At 47.6% G+C, this 20,595-nt stretch overlaps 8 protein-coding genes across 8 annotated transcripts; 3 read left to right on the forward strand and 5 right to left on the reverse strand.

Annotated features, from left to right (window-relative positions):
- Positions 1-5: 5 nt before the first annotated feature.
- On the reverse strand, positions 6-561 carry EDB82DRAFT_487161 (uncharacterized protein). The gene is made up of 4 exons (XM_025730398.2): positions 477-561; positions 380-420; positions 257-325; positions 6-203 (listed from the first exon to the last, which is right to left on the reverse strand). Exons 1-4 carry the CDS (start codon positions 489-491, stop codon positions 113-115), a joined length of 216 nt encoding a protein of 71 aa, XP_025589527.2. The 5' UTR covers positions 492-561; the 3' UTR covers positions 6-112.
- A 3,487-nt stretch (positions 562-4,048) lies between these two features.
- EDB82DRAFT_52609 (cytochrome P450) lies at positions 4,049-6,042 on the forward strand. Its single transcript, XM_025730397.2, has 5 exons — positions 4,049-4,332; positions 4,391-4,541; positions 4,598-5,562; positions 5,625-5,908; positions 5,961-6,042. The coding sequence occupies exons 1-5, from the start codon at positions 4,161-4,163 to the stop codon at positions 5,997-5,999; spliced, it is 1,611 nt and encodes a 536-aa protein (XP_025589526.2). The 5' UTR covers positions 4,049-4,160; the 3' UTR covers positions 6,000-6,042.
- A 529-nt stretch (positions 6,043-6,571) lies between these two features.
- EDB82DRAFT_487173 (Rhodanese-like domain-containing protein) lies at positions 6,572-7,490 on the forward strand. Its single transcript, XM_025730396.2, has 2 exons — positions 6,572-7,021; positions 7,075-7,490. The coding sequence occupies exons 1-2, from the start codon at positions 6,769-6,771 to the stop codon at positions 7,371-7,373; spliced, it is 552 nt and encodes a 183-aa protein (XP_025589525.2). The 5' UTR covers positions 6,572-6,768; the 3' UTR covers positions 7,374-7,490.
- EDB82DRAFT_487176 (uncharacterized protein) lies at positions 7,491-8,768 on the reverse strand. The gene is made up of 3 exons (XM_065608304.1): positions 8,571-8,768; positions 8,072-8,474; positions 7,491-8,014 (listed from the first exon to the last, which is right to left on the reverse strand). Exons 1-3 carry the CDS (start codon positions 8,613-8,615, stop codon positions 7,614-7,616), a joined length of 849 nt encoding a protein of 282 aa, XP_065465619.1. The 5' UTR covers positions 8,616-8,768; the 3' UTR covers positions 7,491-7,613.
- Positions 8,769-8,919: 151 nt separating this feature from the next.
- EDB82DRAFT_532875 (ubiquitin family-domain-containing protein) lies at positions 8,920-12,362 on the reverse strand. The gene is made up of 9 exons (XM_065609258.1): positions 12,004-12,362; positions 11,411-11,947; positions 11,139-11,352; positions 10,711-11,082; positions 10,422-10,664; positions 10,284-10,370; positions 9,868-9,874; positions 9,498-9,789; positions 8,920-9,442 (listed from the first exon to the last, which is right to left on the reverse strand). The coding sequence occupies exons 1-9, from the start codon at positions 12,121-12,123 to the stop codon at positions 9,356-9,358; spliced, it is 1,959 nt and encodes a 652-aa protein (XP_065465620.1). The 5' UTR covers positions 12,124-12,362; the 3' UTR covers positions 8,920-9,355.
- A 465-nt stretch (positions 12,363-12,827) lies between these two features.
- EDB82DRAFT_52853 (eukaryotic translation initiation factor 5A) lies at positions 12,828-14,237 on the reverse strand. Its single transcript, XM_025730393.2, has 4 exons — positions 13,761-14,237; positions 13,251-13,517; positions 13,030-13,162; positions 12,828-12,977 (listed from the first exon to the last, which is right to left on the reverse strand). The coding sequence occupies exons 1-4, from the start codon at positions 13,782-13,784 to the stop codon at positions 12,907-12,909; spliced, it is 495 nt and encodes a 164-aa protein (XP_025589522.1). The 5' UTR covers positions 13,785-14,237; the 3' UTR covers positions 12,828-12,906.
- A 957-nt stretch (positions 14,238-15,194) lies between these two features.
- On the forward strand, positions 15,195-17,748 carry EDB82DRAFT_52701 (Sac2 family-domain-containing protein). Its single transcript, XM_025730392.2, has 3 exons — positions 15,195-15,962; positions 16,013-16,407; positions 16,459-17,748. Exons 1-3 carry the CDS (start codon positions 15,509-15,511, stop codon positions 17,596-17,598), a joined length of 1,989 nt encoding a protein of 662 aa, XP_025589521.1. The 5' UTR covers positions 15,195-15,508; the 3' UTR covers positions 17,599-17,748.
- Positions 17,707-19,480, reverse strand: EDB82DRAFT_487188 (rab-GTPase-TBC domain-containing protein). The gene is made up of 3 exons (XM_025730391.2): positions 19,020-19,480; positions 18,811-18,966; positions 17,707-18,751 (listed from the first exon to the last, which is right to left on the reverse strand). The coding sequence occupies exons 1-3, from the start codon at positions 19,246-19,248 to the stop codon at positions 17,898-17,900; spliced, it is 1,239 nt and encodes a 412-aa protein (XP_025589520.1). The 5' UTR covers positions 19,249-19,480; the 3' UTR covers positions 17,707-17,897.
- Positions 19,481-20,595: the final 1,115 nt, after the last annotated feature.

Here is a 20,595-nt window from a genome sequence, read left to right on the forward strand (position 1 = left end):
CAAGGCCTTGAATCATAATGTAGTTTAATAGTTATATTCCAGAACGCCAGTGCAACAGAGCTCAAGATGATCTATAGGATGTCGCCCATCTCTTATAATTTATTCCTGGACTCTACTGGGTCGTCATGACGCCGTCTTCCTCAACAGCCTTGATATGCTCGTGACTCTCGAGGGTCTGAACGGAATCTGCGGGGAACTCGACGCTGTCATCAATAGTTAGCCTTCCATCTATCATGCTAGAGGTGCCCAAACATACGAAAAGCCCTTAATGAGGCTGTACTCATGTCCGATCTTGCCGCCCTGGTCAATAGCGTGCTGCTTAGCACTATTGACTGTTAGCATCTGTATACTTTCCCACCAAGTGCAGTTTGGTACGTACGACTGGACCTGCTCGTCGCTGGCGTCTTCCTTGCAGGTAACCTAGAGAGACTATCAGCTCATAGCCCGCATATGATCACGTCCGGTGTGGTCCTTACGATGTAAGAAGGCATGTTGGATATAGTTTTGTGATGAAAGTGTTGTTGTTGTTGTTGTTGTTGTTGTTGTTGTTGTTGTTGTTGTATTAGGAGGGTTGGATATGAAGCTTTCAAGTTACTGTGGCTGCGGGTGCTGCGAGTTATAAGCGTCAGTAGTTGGGCTGAGGCGTGACCACGGCCCATCATCCAGCCTGTTTGGCAGCGGGCAGGCGCGTGCAGGTCTACGTAGCTCTTGTGCGATAGGTGGTTATTAGCATCCACTTGGCTCTGCTGGTTTGCCAGATACCAATGAATCTGGTTTCCCCTCCTTTTTGCAACTGCCCATTCCAGTATACTTTTCTTGGTGGAGAGAGTTTACTTGATTGTTATAGGGTAAACTCGCGTCTTACGGCTTGTGAACATGACGCAATCTTGAAGAACAGTGTGTGTGACGTCGGCATATCTGACAGCAATGACGCGGTTTCTGGATTATAGTTGCAAATTTTAGCATATGATGGGATTTTAATCACAACTTTGGTGTGTTTATCAACGTTATGGTTTAGAAGAGAGCAAGTTGAAGCAAGTGAGGTGAAGTGGGATGTTGTATTGATGCTATTTCACATTCTTACCTTGATGGATAATGTCGCTGTCAGCTAGGATATCTCAAGCCATGTTACACAGTCCAGATCACTTGTGAATTATTCAGTAAACAACATACAATTCATTTCATTTAGTATTCGGGAAGACTCCAAGTCCAAGTACATGTAAACAAACTAAAGAGACAGAAAGGTTATGGCAACGATACAGGGTAAGTGAAACATCCATGATGCCCCTCATGATCTCGACGATCCCCCACTTGTATTGTCAACGGGCTAGAAGTTGAAGAAGTGAGTGACGTAGACAACAGATAAGAGATAAGCATAATATACTAAGCCAGAATAGTATAACCCTTATGATAGATAACCTTAACCCATCTGCTGCAGCTCTAGTGACCAAAGTAGCTTGGCATTATATTCATCCTAGTAAACCTCAAGAGCAGACATGATGAGTAACAAGGAATCAAGCAAAGTCACAATTCTCATCGGAAACGTACACTTTGACAGTTTGCTTGTACCAATTTGGTGCAATTGTTGGAGAGTTGTGCTGAGCCAGTCAGACGCCACAGCTACTACGGTTGTGGGGAACCAAAGAATCGCATTCGTATTCGGGTCAACTGCTGACTGGAACAAGCATTCAAGCTTAAAGCAAATGAAGTCGGTATCACGGGCAGGTAAAGCCGGTCTTTGTTATTGCCGGGCCATAGACAAATCCCGAGAGCATGTTCGTAAATGCATGTGGACTATTGTTTGCATCGATGACACTCTAGTACTTGGCATATATGTAAGTGCACCCTCACATGACTCTAGAGTAAACGTCTCTCTTTTTTGTATCAAAGTTTTGTCAACGTTAACGTGGAAAATACATCCGAATATTCCCAGATAAACGAATACGCCGTATCCATGTCAAACCGTTCCTCGGTGTGGTGTGGAACCCCGGATGATCGCGCGGACTAGAGGCGGACCCTTGAGATGAGCCTTTGTCAGCGACAATTTAACTGGCTGCGTCCCTGACATTATAAGTCAGAGGAGCCAATAGCGGCTGATGTTGAATAGAGCGAGGTGGATAGGGTGTACAAGTAGCTTTTAGGCCTGTCAGAATTTCATTGCGACAGTTATGGAAGCTCTCCTGTCTATGTTGACTCTGACTTTTTCATATAATCAAAGTAGATAGATGTACCTGGAATACATGAACAGAATATTCAACCATCTTTCATCATTTGTATATGCGTATCGGCCGACACGATCCATGTTCGTATAAGCGATTACATAGATCAGAGACAGCCAGGCCAGGCCAGGGTTTAAGCGGTTTGTTGTCCAGATCTCATCCCCAGATGCGCGCATTGGCCCAAGAGTCCGTCTGATGCATTCTACACACGCACTGGCTGAGTTTCAATGGCGCATTCATGAGGCCAGAGTAATTATGGCTTCAGATCGGACACAGCCGATGGCTTTATCAGACAATCTAGCAACTCAATGGCACTATGAGGCTCAAGGGGAAACATACGATCAAGTAGATTGGTAATACTAAGCCTTGTCCCGAATATCAGGCTAGGGGCCCGCTTAGATCTGTGACGGAAGGCGCGGAAGAAGGCGAGGCGGTGGACTTTGCAAAAGAGAATATGCGAGTTTGGCCTAGTTAATTGCTAAACTAGCAGGGCTGTCTATTTCCTACATTGTACGGATACGATCATGGATGGTGGAGTCTCCCAACATAAGAAAGACATGCCAATGCTTTAAGCGCTTGCTTGTTGTCTGTAAGTGAATCACGGTCACGCGTGCGTTCCATATCTGAGCACATAGCAACAAGATGTACGAATTGGAGGTTCCAATGACGGTGGCGGTGAAAGCGATACTATCCGCGTATTAAGAATAAAGAAAGCCAAGAAGTGGCCTACCTGTTTGCTTTCCATTTAGAAAAGTGAATGTTGACGTTATTTACTGACCAACCAGTCTTGGATCAGACAGCTTCAAGTTCGGAGACTAAACTATGATGGGAAACCACACGGTGCCAGCTGAACACCTTTCGCACCAAATGGGCACCTAGTAAAAGGGACTCTAATATGAAAGACCCAGCAGAAAAAAAGATGGGAAATTGACATGCCAACGTGCGTTTGACTCTCATCATTTGTGCAATGTAGATCTATCAAAGTGAATAAAGAGTCGATTGAGTAAAAAAACAACTTTAGTTCATCGATTATAGTCTTGAGACTATCATTGATCAAAAGAGTTTGCAGTTGGAGGAGAACCAACCGTACCCCCTCCATCTCTAATCAATCACGCTACAAATGCACATCGTATCTAATCTGTCTCTTCTCTCACACCCTACTCAACAGCATCGTCTTTGGTACAGAGAGCCACGACAAAGCTTGTAGGACGGACAGCGAATAGTGATTGATAATTAGAAAACACATAGAATCATCCACTTCTTCCATTGGCTCCATAGACGTACTGAATTAATGAGAGATTCATCCATCAATGACTCTGTCGTCATGCTAAATCTCCGCTCGTTAGCGAACTCGTTCCCGTTAATCGCCCACACCCTGACCCTTGCAAACAAACCTTGACCTTTGAGACCCCAGGGCCCTCTTTTTATTTTTTTTCTGGCCGGGTTTTGTCTTGTCACGTCCGCTCCCTGTAACTGATGGGCAAGGAAGGGCGCTGAAGTGATTAAGTGATGGATAGTTTAGTTGGGTACCTGTTGCTGTTACGCGGACTTAGCACCTACTATGCAGACGAGAGGCGTCCATCTGCGGGTCGGTCACTGGAAAAAACAAACAGCCAACAAAGACATTCAATGGACGACCAATTACTAAGGAACCTAACATTGGACCTCCCCGACTTGGAAAGAAATACAACATCCACTTCCCCTGCTTCTACATAGGTCCTGCTCTCCCCTTCCCTTCCCTCCTTCTCCCTCTCCTTACCCTCCATCCCTCCTTTACCTTTCACCCAACTTCTCCTCAGTCGCAAGGAGTACTCAGTTGTTGTGAAGGACTTAACAACAACAATCAGCAACACAACACACTTGCTTGGTTGCGACACTTCGAATTCGATTGCGACGCGACTCCAGCGACTCTCATTACACTTCTGTCGCCGCGCAAACACAATGGAGGCAGTCAATTCCACCACCAGCGGCTTCTCGTCCGTCTTGGCTGGCACAAAATATGCCAACGTCAACATCCCTCCCCAGGTCGACTATGTTATCGAGGCCGTCTCCAATGCCGGTGTCTGGACTTGGGTGTTCACTTTGATCGCACTCTGCGTTGCTTATGATCAGAGTACGTCGTCTCTCTGCTGGTATTGGGAGCCACATCACTAACCATAGCTTTCGTATAGTTGCCTATATTGTCAGGAAGGGCCCTATTGTCGGTCCCGCCATGAAGATTCCCTTCATCGGCCCATTCCTTGATTCCATGGACCCCCGATTTGACGGTTACCATGCCAAATGGAGCAGCGGTCCTCTCAGCTGCGTTTCTATCTTCCACAAGTAAGTCCTCCGATAGGGCAATAAAAAGTCGGCCATACTGACATGTAGCTCCTTAGGTTTGTCGTTATCGCTTCCACTCGTGATATGGCTCGCAAGGTCTTCAACTCGCCCGCCTACGTCAAGCCCACAGTCGTCGACGTTGCCCCTAAGCTTCTTGGACACGACAACTGGGTTTTCCTCGACGGTAAGGCTCATGTTGATTTCCGCAAGGGTCTCAATGGTCTATTCACCCGCAAGGCTCTCGAACTTTACCTGCCCGGTCAGGAGGAGGCTTACAACACTTACTTCAAGCACTTCCTCAAGATGACCAAGGACGCCGGCGGCAAGCCCGTTCCTTTCATGCACGAGTTCCGTGAGGTCATGTGTGCTGTATCTTGCCGTACTTTCGTCGGTCACTACATTTCCGACGAGGCCGTTACCAAGATCGCCGAGGACTACTACCTCATCACCGCTGCTCTCGAGCTTGTCAACCTCCCCGTTATCCTCCCTTACACCAAGTCTTGGTACGGCAAGAAGGCTGCTGATATGGTCCTGGCCGAGTTCTCCAAGTGTGCTGCCAAGAGCAAGGTTCGCATGGCTGCTGGTGGTGAGGTTACTTGCATTATGGACGCCTGGATTCTGTCCATGATCCAGTCTGAGCGCTGGCGCGAGGCCGAGGAGAAGGGTGAGCCCCACAATGTCGAGAAGCCCTCTCCTCTCCTCCGCATGTTCAACGATTACGAGATCTCTCAGACCATCTTCACCTTCCTCTTCGCTTCCCAGGATGCCACCAGCAGCGCCGCCACATGGCTCTTCCAGGTTACCGCCCAGCGACCCGACGTTCTTGACCGTGTCCGAGAGGAGAACATCAAGGTCCGCAACGGTGACCCCAACGCTCCTATCACCATGGACCAACTCGAATCTCTTACTTACACCCGCGCTGTTGTCCGTGAGCTCCTCCGATGGCGTCCTCCTGTCATCATGGTTCCTTATGTCACCAAGAAGGCTTTCCCCCTGACTGAAGATTACACCGTTCCCAAGGGTAAGTTCAACAACACTTTGCTTCTGTATCATCGGCCTCAGACTAACTTTCAATCTTCACAGGTTCCATGTTGATTCCCACAACTTTCATGGCTCTTCACGACCCCGAGGTATACGACAACCCTAGCCACTTCGACCCCGAGCGATACTACAGCGGTGACGCCGAGGAGAAGGGCTCCAAGAACTACTTGGTTTTCGGTACCGGCCCTCACTACTGCCTCGGCCAGGTCTACGCTCAGCTCAATCTGGCTCTCATGATCGGAAAGGCCTCTGTCATGCTTGACTGGAAGCACCATGCCACCCCCAAGTCTGAGGAGATCAAGGTCTTTGCCACCATCTTCCCCATGGTACGTTTACACCCATCTGCTAGATTTAATAACAGCAACTAACATGTAAAAGGACGATTGCCCTCTTACCTTTGAGGAGAGGAAGTGGTAAGCGGTACCACAAGATCTATTTTCGAATCAGGAATAGATACCGCTATCGGCCATACTTTTGACGTTCCTGATGCCCTCGATTGATATCACCAGTCGAAAGGCATCTGATGAGGAATTTTTCGAAAAGAATCGGCTGAGGAACATGGCTGTGAAAGGCCAATGTTTCTGGGGAAGAAAAGCAGACTGGACTCTGGACTTTCCAGAAGTAATTGGGTAAAATCCCAGACATTCAGTCGGAAGAGCCATGCAGCTCTACGGACGAAAAGAAGAGACATGATGGATATCAGTTTTAATACCTATTCTCGGTGTATATATTGGCAGCCCGAGGGCTTTTGAGATGAATGGGCCATAGAGATGATTGCCATGATTACAACATGGCTTTTGGACAGCGAAATGAAAAATAATACAAGATCAATAATGAACAAGATGACGGAATGAATGGTGTTTCATTTCAACCAACGTCAGCACAAGGGATTCATGATCACGCTGCTGACCTGTGAGCATAGCCACAAATCTTATACTAATTATAGTGATTCTATTTTAAAGAACTTTGATGAACGCAGGTTTTGGCATCGGGAATGATATTGTAGGTTTGTAGGCTTATACATACATTGTGCTGGTCTCGTCATGGCATTTTTATCAATTATTACATCACCCCCACTCAAGCTTCCGAAGTGATGATACCTTAGTCAGGCAACTTAGCTTAGCCCAAGATCCGTCATTCTCGACCTCAATACAACTTCTCTTGTGACAATACACACCAAATCAAAATGGCATCCCGTCGCACCTTCATATCCTCAGCTTTGCGCGCCTCAGTTGCCGTCCGACCCGCGCGGCCTATCTTCACCATCGCAGCCCGCACAGCAAGGCCATCTCTGGCACCACGAGCATTTGCGCCCTTTGCTAAGTCGTTGCGAAGCTATAGCGTCAAGGAAGAACCAACAAAAGACTTTAAGAAATGGGAATTCGAGGAATTGAAAAAACTTGTGGAAGATGGCACTCATGAAGATATAATCATTGTTGGTATGTTTGTCCCTTCCGACGTATACAATACACATATTGACATTGCGCTACAGATGTCCGAGAACCGTACGAGCTCTTCGAGACAGGCAAAATTCCCGGCGCGATCAATATCCCCATCACAACAGCAGTGCAGAGTTTCCATATCCCGGAGGAGGACTTTGAGGAGATGTACGGCTTCGAGAGACCTTCAAAGGACAAAGAGCTATTGTTTTACTGCAAAGCTGGCGTTCGCGCAAAGTCGGCCGCGCATTTGGCTGAGCATGCTGGCTGGAAGAAAGTGAGCGATTATCCCGGGAGCTGGTTAGATTGGGCGGCGCAAAACGGGCCTGTTGAGAGTGTCAAGCGGTCTTAGGGATCAAATTGCATCTTTGTGAAAGGGGGACACGATAAGGAGGTAAAATTTTGATCAGATGAAAGCACCTTCTAACTTATTGTACAAAAACAATGCCAAAATGATATGTTTCCCCAAAACTCCGTTTTGGTTACACTGTGGCTGTAGTTGAGGCCCGGGACATGTTCTCTAACACGTATCATTCAAGCCCTTATATCCATCCCTTCTTATCTTTTTAATCAAATTCCCTGAACTAGTCTTTTAAAACATGCGGTCACCCTTGCCCTTGTCTGGCGTGCTGGACACGGGGCTACCATGGGCAAAGAAGAGGATCTTGATGGCAAGCGCCAAACCAGCGTGCAGTAGCACAACAACGACCAGCAGAATCTTGCTGACTTGGCGATCTGTGGCACTGAGAACGGGATACAAGTTGCGCAGCAGGAATGCGACCGAGATGCCGAAACCAACACCGACAAAAACCCAGTTGAGAATGGAAATGGGCGATGAGCTGATAAGGGCCACAGGAATCCAGATCAGGTTGGAGTAACCGTACAGAGCCCAGCACTCAAGAAGGTTGGCAGATTCGCTACCGAAGTATTTGAGGGCAAGGAACAGAGCCATAGGGATGAAAAGGGTGTAGCCGTAGATGAGGCCAGCGGCGCCTGGTTTGATGTTAGTACGCAACTTCCTGACAGCAGTGCTCTAGATGTTGGACATACCGCTCAACAGCTTGAAATCGTAGAGGAATGGTCCCTTGCCCGTATCAGACATATACTGGCTGATTGTACCTCCAAGGAAGAGAATCAGGACAACTGTTGTGGCGATCCAGAACGGTCCGTATAAATCAGGGTTGCCCTCGAGAACATCGAGGAAGTTTGCTCGGGGAAAGAGAGCGGCCCAGCAACGGGACAGGACAGCGGAAGTATCGACATCGAAGAACTGCGCATAAAAGTTCATGCTCCAGAGGAAGCGCTTGGATGAACCTGAGCCGCTCGAAGCTGTGACCGGCGCAGGAAGACTGCTGCCGCCAGAGGGAGGCTTGCGGGTGTTGGGATTTGTGTCGTTGAAGTTGGACGTGTGGAATTCGAGATCTTCTTGGAGGTCGGTGTGGCCGAGGTCACCCTGGGCATCATGTTAGTTCAGATGTAAGAGTATACGAAGAGTTATGTTGCTGGACATCTTCGCAGGAGCTTGATGAAGCTAGAAGGGTATGTGTACCTCATCGTCAACGTCGACGACGGCGTCGTATCCTGAGCCAGACATTGTGGAAACTAGTAATCGATCGTTGGATTGTTTTGAACTGATATAGCGAGCGACTCGTTCGTAGTTGGTGATGTGTACGTGGTTAAAAACGAACAGCGCTATTACAAGGGAGGGTAAAGTTGCAGCTACTTGTCACAGGTCACTGTCAGCTCCAATTGGGACAGTTTGGCAGTTGTCGTAATTCAGGAGCGCGCGCAGCGTGTCAAGCTCGGCTACCGAAGTTTAAGCGGCGCCTCATGATTTACAGCCTTTGTCTTATCACAACCCTGTGCATGATTATCAGTGGGGCTCAAACATGAAACACCCTGTAAAGCGAGGGATAGAGTGACCTGCTCCAATAGATGAATTTGATGTGTTGCAGTAGGAATTACCTAGGCATGCACGATGTTATCTATGGTCGCAAAGCGCGTCTCTTTATACATATCGGAATCATATAGCATTGTTTCTTTCTGCCAGGTCAAGAGGCGCAAAGCCGAATTCCCTACACACAATCACAGCCATTTCGTTGCACAAGCATTGTTTGAAGCTTGAATGCTTTTTATTTCTTTTGAGGGGTCTGGCCGGGACACCTTACGGCACGGCACATCGTCATATGGGCATCATCTAGAATGTATTGCCGGAGCTGCACATGCTATTTTAAAAAACAACCAGCCTCGTGTGAACAAAAGAAAGCTCTCCTCTGTCCTCGCCATCGACCCCCAAATGCCAAATCCCAGACGCCATATCCATGGAGTAATCGTTTATTTGAGCTTCTTCTTAGGTCGGAGCTGGTTGGTGTGACCACACTTGCGCTTGCGGCAGTTGGTGGCACGGGGAGGGAGACGGGCCTGAGAAAAACTGTTAGAATCCGGTGCGCGCGGCGCAAATTGAGGTTCGACATACGTAGCACTTGCGGCAGATCATCTTGTCGCAGTTGAACTTGGAGGCAAGAGCCTTGAGCGAAGGCTCAATGATACCACCACGGAGACGGAGAACAAGGTGCAGAGTAGACTCCTTCTGGATGTTGTAGTCGGAGAGGGTTCGGCCATCCTCGAGCTGCTTGCCAGCGAAGATCAATCGCTGTTGGTCCGGGGGAATGCCCTCCTTGTCCTGGATCTTGGACTTGACATTGTCGATGGTGTCCGAGGACTCGACCTCGAGGGTGATGGTCTTGCCCGTCAGGGTCTTCACGAAACTGGATGGCGCTGTTAGTACACGAACGGAAGGAGGCGAATTTTGGTCGATATTTCGGAATCGGCGGGTTCGAGCTTACATCTGCACTACATTGAAAGTCAGTATTCACGTCTTCGCTCGTTTATTTACGGCCACAAGTAGGGGGTATACTCACTCTTGACTGATTTCTGTGACGGTGACGATGTGAGGATTGGAAAGCCGGCTTCCTTTCTGCGTGCAATATTGGTGGGGCGAAAGGGAAACGAAAGGGAAGGCAAGCCCTAAAGGTACGAAATGGTCACGTGCATCGCACTTGACATTTTTGATTGGGCTGGGGGGCAGTGGGCAGGAGCAGGGGGGTGGATCCATCACTCAGCACTCATGATATCATGCCCTGTTACTTCTTTCCCCCAAAGCTTAGGCCACAGGAGGTGTGAGTCAAATTAAGCAGGTGATTGGATAATAATGGTATTTGTCTTGATAGGTACTGTCATAACATCTCTTCATCTTCTTTACGCTGAGCCATTTGCCAACCGAGTATTTTCTGCTCCAACATATAAACGGCCTGTACTGCTTCATCCAGTGACAAGCCTGATATGTGGCCTTGATAACTTGTTAGCTTTGCAGGCTTCTGAAATGTGTATGGGGACTTACCAGCAGCTTTATACAACGCCTGCGCTGTCTCGTTTAAATCCTCCACTGAACGGAATGCTTCATAGTTTGGCTCCAACATAGTTTCGTCCTCTTGTTCAGATCCTTCTTCTCCAACGATTGTGATAGCTCGACCTAGGATCTGCCTCATTTTGTGATCGTTATCCTTCTCGGCGCTCTCTGCCGAAAGGGTTTCGGGGGGCGGAGCGTTTTCTGAAGGGAAGAATCTTGTGACTACCGAGTCATCTAAAAGTTGTCAGTGTGTATCTATTGACGTGCTCGAGCAACCTACTCTTCTTATCAATTGTACTAGCAATATGAGCGAAGTATTGGTCGAGCTCCTCGGCTGTCATGGAGGTAACTTGGTCCACGGTAATCTTGTCAAAGCTAGGCTCTTTTTCGGATGCCTGCGATAGATCTATCAATTCGTGAATGCTTTTCTGCCACTTCATCCAGTCAAATTTGATATTCGACTCAGTCTCTGCTACTTGAAGTAAGGGGGCGTGGCGCCCCAGTGGAAAGCACAGTTTTGCTGCAACAAGAACAACCGAGATGAGAAGAATCTCAGGGTAATCAATGTAGAAGCGTCGTGACTGTTCAATAGGTAATTGGAAAGAGAAGCGCATCACTGATAGTATACTTTTGGCAGTGACAATTGCTTCAACTACAACACAGTTAGCGCAAAGAGACCAGTTTTTTTTTTATAGAAGAAGGACGCACCTGGCAAACTGAGCTGTCTAACAAAATGAACCAAGGTTGGTGTTTCATTGATAGCAGGAAATATCATTCCATAGTTGTAATTATACGATAGCGCAAGATCTAACACTGCATTGTGCAAGTCGATGCCCTTGAGAGGCCAGCGAAGGGGTAGCTTGAGCGCTCTTGTATAAGCAGAAGGCAATCGATCCTGCATTTCTTGCGGCAAATCGTAATACTAAGAGTCATTAACACACGAAGATAGAAAAGAAAAAGTTTTCCAGTATGAGACTTACCGATCGTTTGTACGGTATTCGTCCAGCATTGGCCCAAAGACACAGCTCACCGATGGCTGTAGGTATTCTGAGCAGCAAGCACCCAAGGTAGCACAAAGCCAGTGTGTCAATCATCCTAGGCATTGGCCAGTCGGGATTCTCCTCTGGATTCCAGCTCTGGGCTCTTGTGTGTTGTTTCTTGGGCGCGTTGCCTTTGATCTTCGCATCAGCTGTAGGCTGAGAGCTGAACAATGCGAGACCTTCATCCTGTTCTGCTTCTTGCGTCTCTTCTCCCACGGGAAGCGCACCACCGCCGCGGGTGCGAAGATCCCAAAGGTCGCGGACCACAGTCTCAAGTTCTTCCCGATGACCTTTGCTTGTTATGAGCCATAAAAGTTGGTTTCTCAAAACCAGCTGCAGGCATTCGAGAAAGAGATTCCTTCCTGCTTGGCCAATGAGATGTCGAAGTTCTTTTTCTTTGACTTCCTTTTCCTTTCTGGCTACTCTTCCGAGATTTCCAGCATCTACCTCGTCACCTATATCGAATTGAACAAATCCCTGTTTGGCTGTATCAGTCGATGGATATCGAATACTGGTAATATCGCGCCACATACCTCGACTTGATGTCCGTTGGAGCAGAAACGCAGACCATTTTCCAAATACCATCGCCTAGCACCACATTCTGGACATCTTTCACCGCGCGGAAACTTGCGAAGATCTCGCCGTTCGTCCATGATCCCGATTTATCATGTCATTGCACTGCTAAATGAGGGTTGTTGTTCTCGAAATCGGATCACTCAGTACAAGTACAATGCCAAGTGATTGTGATGTTTTGCACAGACAAAAAAAAGTGGTCAAAGCTAAGCTAAAACTTAGCAAAGTCAGTGAAGCATATTATTTGTCGGTTTGTTACAACCGAGAATTTTACTAGTAACACAAGCTGTAAGACAACGAAATCATACTTTGCCTTTTGTCTGTTCATTAAAACATAAATCTGACTCCTCAATTACCCAAGAAGTTCTGTAGCTGGAATTTAAATTAATTTACTAGCGGGCCTGACATTCAGTATAGCAATCATTTTGTCCTTTGTCCCACATGAATACATTGACAGGCATTGACAGGTTCAGATCAAGGTTATCACAAGGTTATCAAAAAATGATTCACATCACCAAGAAGACATATGTAATCGATCAACTCCAAAGCTCTCCCATTTTTCGTCATTTAATTGCTGCTACGTATCGTGACATGATGGTATTCGCAGCTTGTGAGCCAGGAACAAAGGAAAACATTTTCGAGCCTGAGGCTCGGGTGCTAAGGGTTGCCGTATATCATAAAAGGCAGGCAACCCTGTCCAGGTAGAGAGTCCTTTTGCACGACGCCTACCCATGGCCCATGAATATTGATGCGCCAAATGTCCATCAAAACAAAAAAGATCCCCTGATCCAGATCATCTTTCAATGTAGATCCTCAGGGGCCAAGTGCCATTAAGGTAGGGCGTGGATCAAGGTTTAAATGATTTAGCCCTGGTTGGGAGCCTCCTTGGCCTCCATAGCGCACTCCTCGCCCATAGAGGTGAGGACAATGACGTCTGAAAATCATGGTCAGTCTGTCGTTCACATCGAAATTAGCAAGCTACTCACTGGTGTCCTTCTCTTCCTCCTTGAAGAGCTTGGTGATCTTCTGGCCAATTTCGTTGTCGGGAAGAGGAACATCGTCCTTGGTGTCACCATCGTCGGTCATGAGGGAGAGGAAACCATCGTCGGAGATGTCGAGCTTGAAGATTTGTTAGTCGACCACAACAAGGGTTAAGCTCTCAAAGGAGGGGTTCTTCCTTTGTGGAGCGGGGCAAGGGTTCACACACCAGCTGGTACTCTCGGCGGGTGACGTTGGGGACGTCCATGTTGTGAGTAGAGGGGGAGAGATCCTCGTACTTCTTGCCAGTGAAAATGTCGGTAGCAACAAGATGAACCTTGGCGTGACCGTGCTTTCCAGTCTTGGAGGTGGACATGTCGATAATCTTGCAAGGGCGGCCCTTGATGACGACGAAACCGTTCTTACGCAGAGCAGAGCACTGCATAGGGAAGGTGAGAGACGCGCCGGCATCGGCGGAATCGAAGGTCATCTCATGCTATAGGAAGAACAGAAAAATCAGCAAAATTATTCATTTTCGGTCAAGCAATATAGTAATGTTGTTGCGATGGCTGTTGAAGCTCAAAATGAGGACAAAAACCATGAGGCAGCATTGTATCGTGGGGCACAAATCGCAATGCGGGGTGAAAATCCCCAGGCGAAAAATGGGCGCAGGGCAGACTTCGTGGGCGCGTGCGCTTGGATCTCGAGACAATGCTATGCATGCAGATATGTAACTCACCTCGTTGTCGTTAGGGGCGGACATTTTGACGGTATTGGCAAGAAATCGAGGGTCTTGAGGAGAAAGGAGTGAGGTTGAGGAGGAGAAGAAAAAAAGCTGAAAGTGGTGCTTAATAGTGGGATGGAGAAGGGAAGAAGGAGGAAAGGGCCCAAGTCGGAAAAGATAGAGGGGGCAAGAAAAAGGCGAGAGGCCCTCGACGGAATTTTTTTCTCAAGGTTGTGATTGGGCGTTGCTGGGTGCAGCAGTGGAGTGGGCACTGTTTTTCAGGCTGCCCGTCTGTGGATTGGATGGACGGACGCTACCGATGGACAAGAAATTAGCAGCCCAGCCAGCTTATGAGATTGGGTTACAGTAGGATAGCTCTTGTCTTGTGAATTGATTGATCTGATCCTTAGATCAGGTGGGTTGAGGTCCATTCAGGCCCTTTGTCTGAAGGAGGGGTCTGGTCTAGAGCCTTGATGAAGCTCCATTTATTGTTGCTACCTTTTGCCCCTCGCCTTTAACCATAGATGCTGCCCGTTCGACCCCTCCTCTGGTTACCTATATCAGTGGAGGGGTAGTCTGCTTACAGGGCACTTATCCGCTACACACAAAGATCGAGCGGGGTGGAGCGGAACTGACAGCTTCAAATTTTGAATTGATCGATTGACCTAGGTTGTTGCCTTGCCGATCAGTCCAACAAATAGATGTGCGACACAAACTTACGACAGCAGGGTTTACTCAAGTTCAACACCAAAGACTGAATTATAACTATCATTCGGCAAGAACCTTGATGCAGTCCTTGATTTCGACAGTGACTCCAAATGATCACGAGGCGCAGAATGGAGGTCCTCAGCCTGGTCATTTGTGTGAACCACCCTGTAGGGGAGTATGATGCATCTAGAACTACAGAATAACTTCAAAAGCGCAGTGTGAACAAATGCAGCTGTCCTCATACAAGGTGATCCTGTCCTCCCACTTCTAACACGAGGTCATGATTAACACACAACTTGCCGGATTGGTCAGGTTTTCTTGAAATGCACTCCAAGCTCTTGCTTGCATGCAGGACGGTGCATTCGAAGCACATACCTGCTAATACTAGCCCTGCTACAGTAACACAGCTAGCTCTGCTGGGCGACATAAATTTTATGCTACTTACCAGAGACACAAAATCATTCAGTCACTTTATGCCACATTAGACTAACTCTTCGGCTTTTATTTTCTGTATCTTAAGCTTTGAACATCATGTTTTCTGCTACCCTCTAACTCCATCATGCTATGACTACCTTTGACTTCCATGCGAGATCGCAACTTAAAGGTAGTGTGAAATCCCCGCAAACCATGTAAGCTGCAGATTTTACCCATCACATTCTCCGTGTTCCGTGGCGTCGCTGTTCTTTCATCCACTTTCTGACTAAACTCTTGTTGTTGGTACCTCGGGTGTCGGTTCACCGAGACCCCACCACTTTCCAAATATAGAATCGAATTCGGTTTAGCCACACGAGGCTGAGCTAGTGTCCGCGCTAGCTCGACGCGACCAATCACTCTATCTATACTTGACACCTTCAAGTTAATGGCTGTTGACAGCCTCGCGTTGCAAGCTGGCCAAGCTGACCCTTATACGCCCGCTTCATCCTTGCATTCACTCAATATTGATTTATCGCCAATACGTTCGATATCGACGAATAATGCCATGGTATTGAACTCGAGCCCCGTATCCTTCAATTAATCACCCTTCATCGAATTGCCTCGCCTTTGTTCTCATCGACATGTGGCTCGATCGACTGGCCGGAGGCCCTGCTACTAGTCCTGGACCCTCAACACCTCAAGCCGGGGGCAGGCCGTATCCCAAGAGAACTTCGAGTACTTTAAGTCCATATGTCACATCCCAGCGTCCAGGACTATCTCCACGAGGCTCTTCGCTATCATTGGCCTCCAACGAATCCTCTTCATCACTCCTATCTTCAGCGCGAAGACCGAATGGGTCTGGTTTGAGACAGGCCTCGACTATCGAAACGGGACCTGACTCTCTTGAGGTACTGGAAACGTTGTTGGCAGGGTTTTCAGACGATCGCGACCAGCATGAGAAGAAGGTCATCATTAATAAGGATGATCTAAACTTGGAAGCCGACTTTGGAGGCTTGTCATTGAAGGAGCTGGCTGCATCTCAGCCCCCTGATACAACTGCGATCAACAAACGCAAGCCAAAAACGACAGAAGAGAGTACGTGCTGTACCCCAGGGAAATACAAACACCCGACTAATTTACAAAAGGCGAGAAAGATAGAGCCAACCTCGAAGACCTTCACCGATCGATAGAAGCATGCGACGACGTTCTCGAATCGGTTGAGCTCAACCTTGCCAACTTTCGCAATGATCTAGCTATGGTCTCGGCAGACATCGAGTCTCTACAAACCCGATCGGCGGCACTGAACAAGCGATTAGACAATCGAAAGCAAGTGGAGAAGGCATTAGGACCGTTGGTAGAAGAACTGAGCTTGCCTCCTGAAGTTATCTCCAAGATCTCTGAGGGCCACATTGACGAATCATGGGCTAAGATGCTTGCCGAACTTGATCGCAGGTCGAACATGTTCAAGAAGAAGCCTGAGACTGAGATCAGTAATGCAGCAAAAGATCTCAACCCAATTTTGGAGAAACTTACTCTCAAGGTATGAATGAGGCAATGTGACTCTCGAAAAGATCACATCTAACTTAATCAGGCAATTGAACGAATTCGCGACTTCATCGTGGCTCAAATCAAAGCATTGCGATCGCCACACATCAACGCGCAGATTATCCAACAACAGAATTTCCTTCGCTTTAAGGAACTGTTCATTTTCTTACACAAACACCACTCAACTCTTGCTAACGAGATCGCCTTGGCTTACATGAATACCATGCGGTGGTACTACTTAAACCAATTCTCTCGATATGAGAGGGCCCTAGCCAAAATCAAACTGCATATACTTGACAAGAATGATGCTCTTGGTCATGAGGATACAACTCGCAAAGCCACTGTCCTTTCAAGTAACCGAGCACCAGGACCTCCTCATGATGCCTTTAACCTTGGAAGGCGTATTGATCTTCTAAAAACTAACAATCAAGCCGCCCTCTCATCCTACCTAGCCGAGGAGGACCAAACAACCCACTATTTGGAAGTCCCCTTCCGTAATTTTAATCTCGCACTCATTGATAACGCCACGGCCGAGTACACTTTCATGGCCACATTTTTCTCGCCTGCGCTGTCTTTTAATCAAATCTCAAAGAACTTCAACTACATCTTCGAGTCCACTTTCGAGCTTGGCCGGGCACTATCTAAGACGCTCGTGGGAGATACCTACGATGCGCTGGGTTTACTTCTCTGCATTCGATTGAATCAACATTTCGCCTTTGAGCTTCAGCGCCGTAAAGTCCCAGCCGTGGATGGTTACATAAATGCTACTACTATGCTCCTCTGGCCTCGTCTTCAGGTCATCATGGACCGCCACTGCGAGTCGGTCCGTCAACTCATCAATGCTGTACCATCCAAACCAAGTCGGGCGGAAGCTGCGAAGCTGTCTGCAGCCCCTCATGTTGTGACTCAGCGCTTTGGGCAGCTATTGCACGGTTTTTTGACCCTCAGCGCCGATGCTGGCGACGATGAGCCTGTCGTATCTAGTCTGCGCCGATTACGCTCCGACGTGGAGACCTTTCTTACTCGCCATGCTGAACTATTTGGCGACAAGCGCAAGAGCGGGCGCTTTCTATATAACAACTACTCACTCATCCTCACTATCATCAGCGACGCGAACGGCAAGCTGGCTGATGAGCAGCAGGAGCATTTTGAAGGCTTGAAGATTCAACACCAAGAATCATCGTAGAGAGCCTGGGATATGACAACAATGGCAGGTTCGGGGTTTAATGATAAGAGAGTACTGCATACTCGAGTTCTAAGCCTGGGTGTTACGATTGCACATGTTTTGCACGGCGTCTAGGTTAAGGTGATATATATCGGTCTTGATAGTTAAATAGAGCTTGCCCCCCTTTCCCCCTTCAACAAAGAAAGACATGATCTATGTCATCTATGTACGAAAAATTACTCCAGTTGCCAATCGCTATACTACATATGCTTGTCTTGATCATTCTTCGAAACAGTTCTGTGCAAACAGGGATCATGTGTTTATCGGGTAAAAAGGGACGTGATGCGGCTAACCAGGCTTGGGTTGCGTCGCAGGTAGAAAGCCAGAGCTCCCACAGCCAGAGCCATCCCAACCGTCCTTGCTGGTCGGCGGTAACGCCAAAGAGCCAACCTAACGCGATCACGAATCTCCTGCCAGTGAACCTCATCAACTTGTTTGTCAAAAAGCTCGGAGCCCTCATCTAGGGTTTGTTTTGCACAGGCTTCAATATCACGAGCTGTCTTGAGAGCGCTGTATTTGGATATCTGACGCCAATAACTCAAGGTTTCTGGGGGGTGAATCTCAAAAAGAGCGGCTGATTTGATGATAAGATCATCCAAATCCATTTTGGTAGGTACCTTGCCAAGAATAACGTGTAGCATGTCAGGCTCGTCAATCTCGAAAATCTCATTTCGGCGGTCGAGAATGATTTGCGCAAATACGTAGACAGGAAACACAGGCTCCCGAGCGAGGAAGACATCAAACAGCCGGGCGATGTCTTGGTATGCCTCGATGTTGTGAGCATACATCGTTAGGGTACCGGCCAGTGCGTAGAATGGCTCAACACCGGCGAGGTGCCGCCGAAGCTTTGGATCAGCAGCATTGAGGATATCAGGGAGAAGACGGAGCTGAGCAGTCGTTGGCCCGAAACTAGGCAGCATGAAGTCCCGTATCCTCAATACCGACAGTCGTGCAAGCACACGAGCTCTCCATGCTGGTGCTAGCACTAGCAGTAAGACTTGGGAAATATCGTGGTAGCCTTGGAAGTAACACAGGTAAGGATGGCGACGGAGAACCTCAGTGATGAGAGATGAGAGCTCTGATTTGCGGAGACTTAGCTCCGCGTCGGACTGGTCTATCTCCGTATTAGCTTTCTGAACATGCCATAATGAATAGAAAAAGGAAGGTCAGTACTGTTTGGGTAGTAGACGAAGGAACGGTTGACGTCAAGCTGAACCTGGTCTTCATCCCGGTGGCGGGGTAATCCCTTCCAGTCCCCGGAATCATCCTGCATTGATGACAGATCCTCTTGATCATCTGATGGGGCATCGATGCCTAGCAATATGGGCCCTGCAAGACGTTGTTAGTCGGGATAGACTTGTGTAAAGGGGATGGGCACGTACACGCTTGCCTTCGCAGGATGTCGGACAAGAATCCACCATGGCTTTCAGCTAGAGATCTAAGGCGGCCGATGTCCTTCCATTTGCATGCTTTAATGATCTCGGAAGCTTTGGGATTGGACATGATATCGGGTTCCTGAGAAACATGATTGCTAGTGTTGACGTTGGTGCTGCTACTTGTCTGGCTAGCAGATAAACGCGATTGGCGATCGAATTCTTGAGTGCTATCCATATTCGTGGCAATGACCAATACAAGCCCGGAGACAATAAAGAGTGACAATCGAGGCGGAATAGGGGTGTGATGCAAAGCTTGGATGGAAGGGATGGATATCAGATATTCCCGGACCAAGATCACAGCTGAGAGACAGAACAAGCCGTGGCTGTTCCCTGAGTAGATGAGAGATATATTATTGGACAATCTTGGGACCCTTTCTTTTCTTTTCTTTTCTTTTCTTTTCTTTTCTGGTGATGACTGCTTAGCAAGGGGTTTGCGATTTTTCGTGTCACTTGATGAATGAGAAGTCTTAGGCAGGAGAATTGATGTAGCTTGTCTGCTCCCTGTTTGGCCGACGGGAGGTTAGGTTGATTCAAACTCCTGTTAAGTGTCTGTAGGGGGGCGCACGTACCCACTTTGACCGGACGGGACGGGCCCGATAATGCCCCCACGTCCGGACATTTCTCGAGGAACTGTACATTATTAGTAGGTAGTTTATTAGTATTGTAGTTTATGAGTAGTTTGTAATTATGAAACCTTTTATTTGAGATAAATTGTTTGGATGTGTCGTATTCAACGTGTGTACTTTCAAATGCAAACACAGAACAAACACAACTGCAACTCTAGGGTGACTTGGCAGATATTGCCGTCTTATTCCATGATGACCGGTTATTAGACACCACTTCCATCTCTGATTGGATCAAGAAAAGGACGAAAAGAAAAGAAAAGAATTTACACTAATGTAGTGAGCAGGTTGGAACATGCATATATTTAAGACACGCGACTATCTCTCAACTTCAGTTCTGTGTACATATTGCAGTGTTGTACGTTAACCAATCCATTCGTTTATTGTCAACCTTGTGATCAGCTTTCGTGCATGTGAGTTATCGGAGCCCTTTACAAACAGGTATTATACATGACCTTGAGTTTGTTTAAGACAATCAGCTGCAAGGATCTATCGAACGTGGGATAGAAATCTACCGGATTATTGTCAGGGCAAGCGCCTTGATCTTTGTAACGGCATCATGTTGATGGCTGGAATTCTGCACATTGCTTCCCATGCAATTATAAGCTTAATTTTCCTGTCGTGTTTTCTGCGGGAGACAGTTACAAGTAGCCTTTAACAACGATCGTCCTATGTCAGTTAGCCCTACAACAACAAAAACCCCCCCAATAAGGCTTGACAAACATGACAGGTCGCGTTACACCACAGTTGGTAAGCAAACAACAACTTCCTCTAGGGCAGGAGGGTGAAACAGCTCTCCACTGACACTAGACTGGTGCCAAAACGCAGTGATGTGTTTTCAAACTTTGCATTGACTCTGGGTATGCAAAGGGCTGAATGAATACCTATGCCACGCGGCT

The sequence above is a fragment of the Fusarium venenatum genome, assembly GCF_020744135.1.
Source record: "Fusarium venenatum strain MPI-CAGE-CH-0201 chromosome Unknown EDB82scaffold_1, whole genome shotgun sequence".
NCBI lineage: Eukaryota > Fungi > Ascomycota > Sordariomycetes > Hypocreales > Nectriaceae > Fusarium > Fusarium venenatum.

Coding starts and splice junctions, on each gene's coding strand:
- EDB82DRAFT_487161 (XM_025730398.2), bottom strand. Junction 326..379: donor AGCGACGAGCAGGTCCAGTC/GTACGTACCAAA, acceptor AACAGTCAATAG/TGCTAAGCAGCACGCTATTG. Junction 204..256: donor AGCCTCATTAAGGGCTTTTC/GTATGTTTGGGC, acceptor TATTGATGACAG/CGTCGAGTTCCCCGCAGATT.
- EDB82DRAFT_487188 (XM_025730391.2), bottom strand. CDS start 19,248: ATGGATAGCACTCAAGAATTCGATCGCCAATCGCGTTTATCTGCTAGC. Junction 18,967..19,019: donor CATCCTGCGAAGGCAAGCGT/GTACGTGCCCAT, acceptor AACGTCTTGCAG/GGCCCATATTGCTAGGCATC. Junction 18,752..18,810: donor CTTCGTCTACTACCCAAACA/GTACTGACCTTC, acceptor ATACGGAGATAG/ACCAGTCCGACGCGGAGCTA.
- EDB82DRAFT_487173 (XM_025730396.2), top strand. CDS start 6,769: ATGGCATCCCGTCGCACCTTCATATCCTCAGCTTTGCGCGCCTCAGTT. Junction 7,022..7,074: donor TGAAGATATAATCATTGTTG/GTATGTTTGTCC, acceptor ATTGCGCTACAG/ATGTCCGAGAACCGTACGAG.
- EDB82DRAFT_52609 (XM_025730397.2), top strand. CDS start 4,161: ATGGAGGCAGTCAATTCCACCACCAGCGGCTTCTCGTCCGTCTTGGCT. Junction 5,563..5,624: donor AGATTACACCGTTCCCAAGG/GTAAGTTCAACA, acceptor CAATCTTCACAG/GTTCCATGTTGATTCCCACA. Junction 5,909..5,960: donor TTGCCACCATCTTCCCCATG/GTACGTTTACAC, acceptor AACATGTAAAAG/GACGATTGCCCTCTTACCTT.
- EDB82DRAFT_532875 (XM_065609258.1), bottom strand. CDS start 12,123: ATGGACGAACGGCGAGATCTTCGCAAGTTTCCGCGCGGTGAAAGATGT. Junction 11,353..11,410: donor GAATACCGTACAAACGATCG/GTAAGTCTCATA, acceptor AATGACTCTTAG/TATTACGATTTGCCGCAAGA. Junction 10,371..10,421: donor GGCGTTGTATAAAGCTGCTG/GTAAGTCCCCAT, acceptor CAAGTTATCAAG/GCCACATATCAGGCTTGTCA.
- EDB82DRAFT_487176 (XM_065608304.1), bottom strand. CDS start 8,615: ATGTCTGGCTCAGGATACGACGCCGTCGTCGACGTTGACGATGAG. Junction 8,475..8,570: donor TCGTCGACGTTGACGATGAG/GTACACATACCC, acceptor CATGATGCCCAG/GGTGACCTCGGCCACACCGA. Junction 8,015..8,071: donor CGATTTCAAGCTGTTGAGCG/GTATGTCCAACA, acceptor ACATCAAACCAG/GCGCCGCTGGCCTCATCTAC.
- EDB82DRAFT_52853 (XM_025730393.2), bottom strand. CDS start 13,784: ATGTCCGCCCCTAACGACAACGAG. Junction 13,518..13,760: donor CCGCCCCTAACGACAACGAG/GTGAGTTACATA, acceptor TTCTTCCTATAG/CATGAGATGACCTTCGATTC. Junction 13,163..13,250: donor CCCGCCGAGAGTACCAGCTG/GTGTGTGAACCC, acceptor CAAATCTTCAAG/CTCGACATCTCCGACGATGG.
- EDB82DRAFT_52701 (XM_025730392.2), top strand. CDS start 15,509: ATGTGGCTCGATCGACTGGCCGGAGGCCCTGCTACTAGTCCTGGACCC. Junction 15,963..16,012: donor GCCAAAAACGACAGAAGAGA/GTACGTGCTGTA, acceptor AATTTACAAAAG/GCGAGAAAGATAGAGCCAAC. Junction 16,408..16,458: donor TGGAGAAACTTACTCTCAAG/GTATGAATGAGG, acceptor TAACTTAATCAG/GCAATTGAACGAATTCGCGA.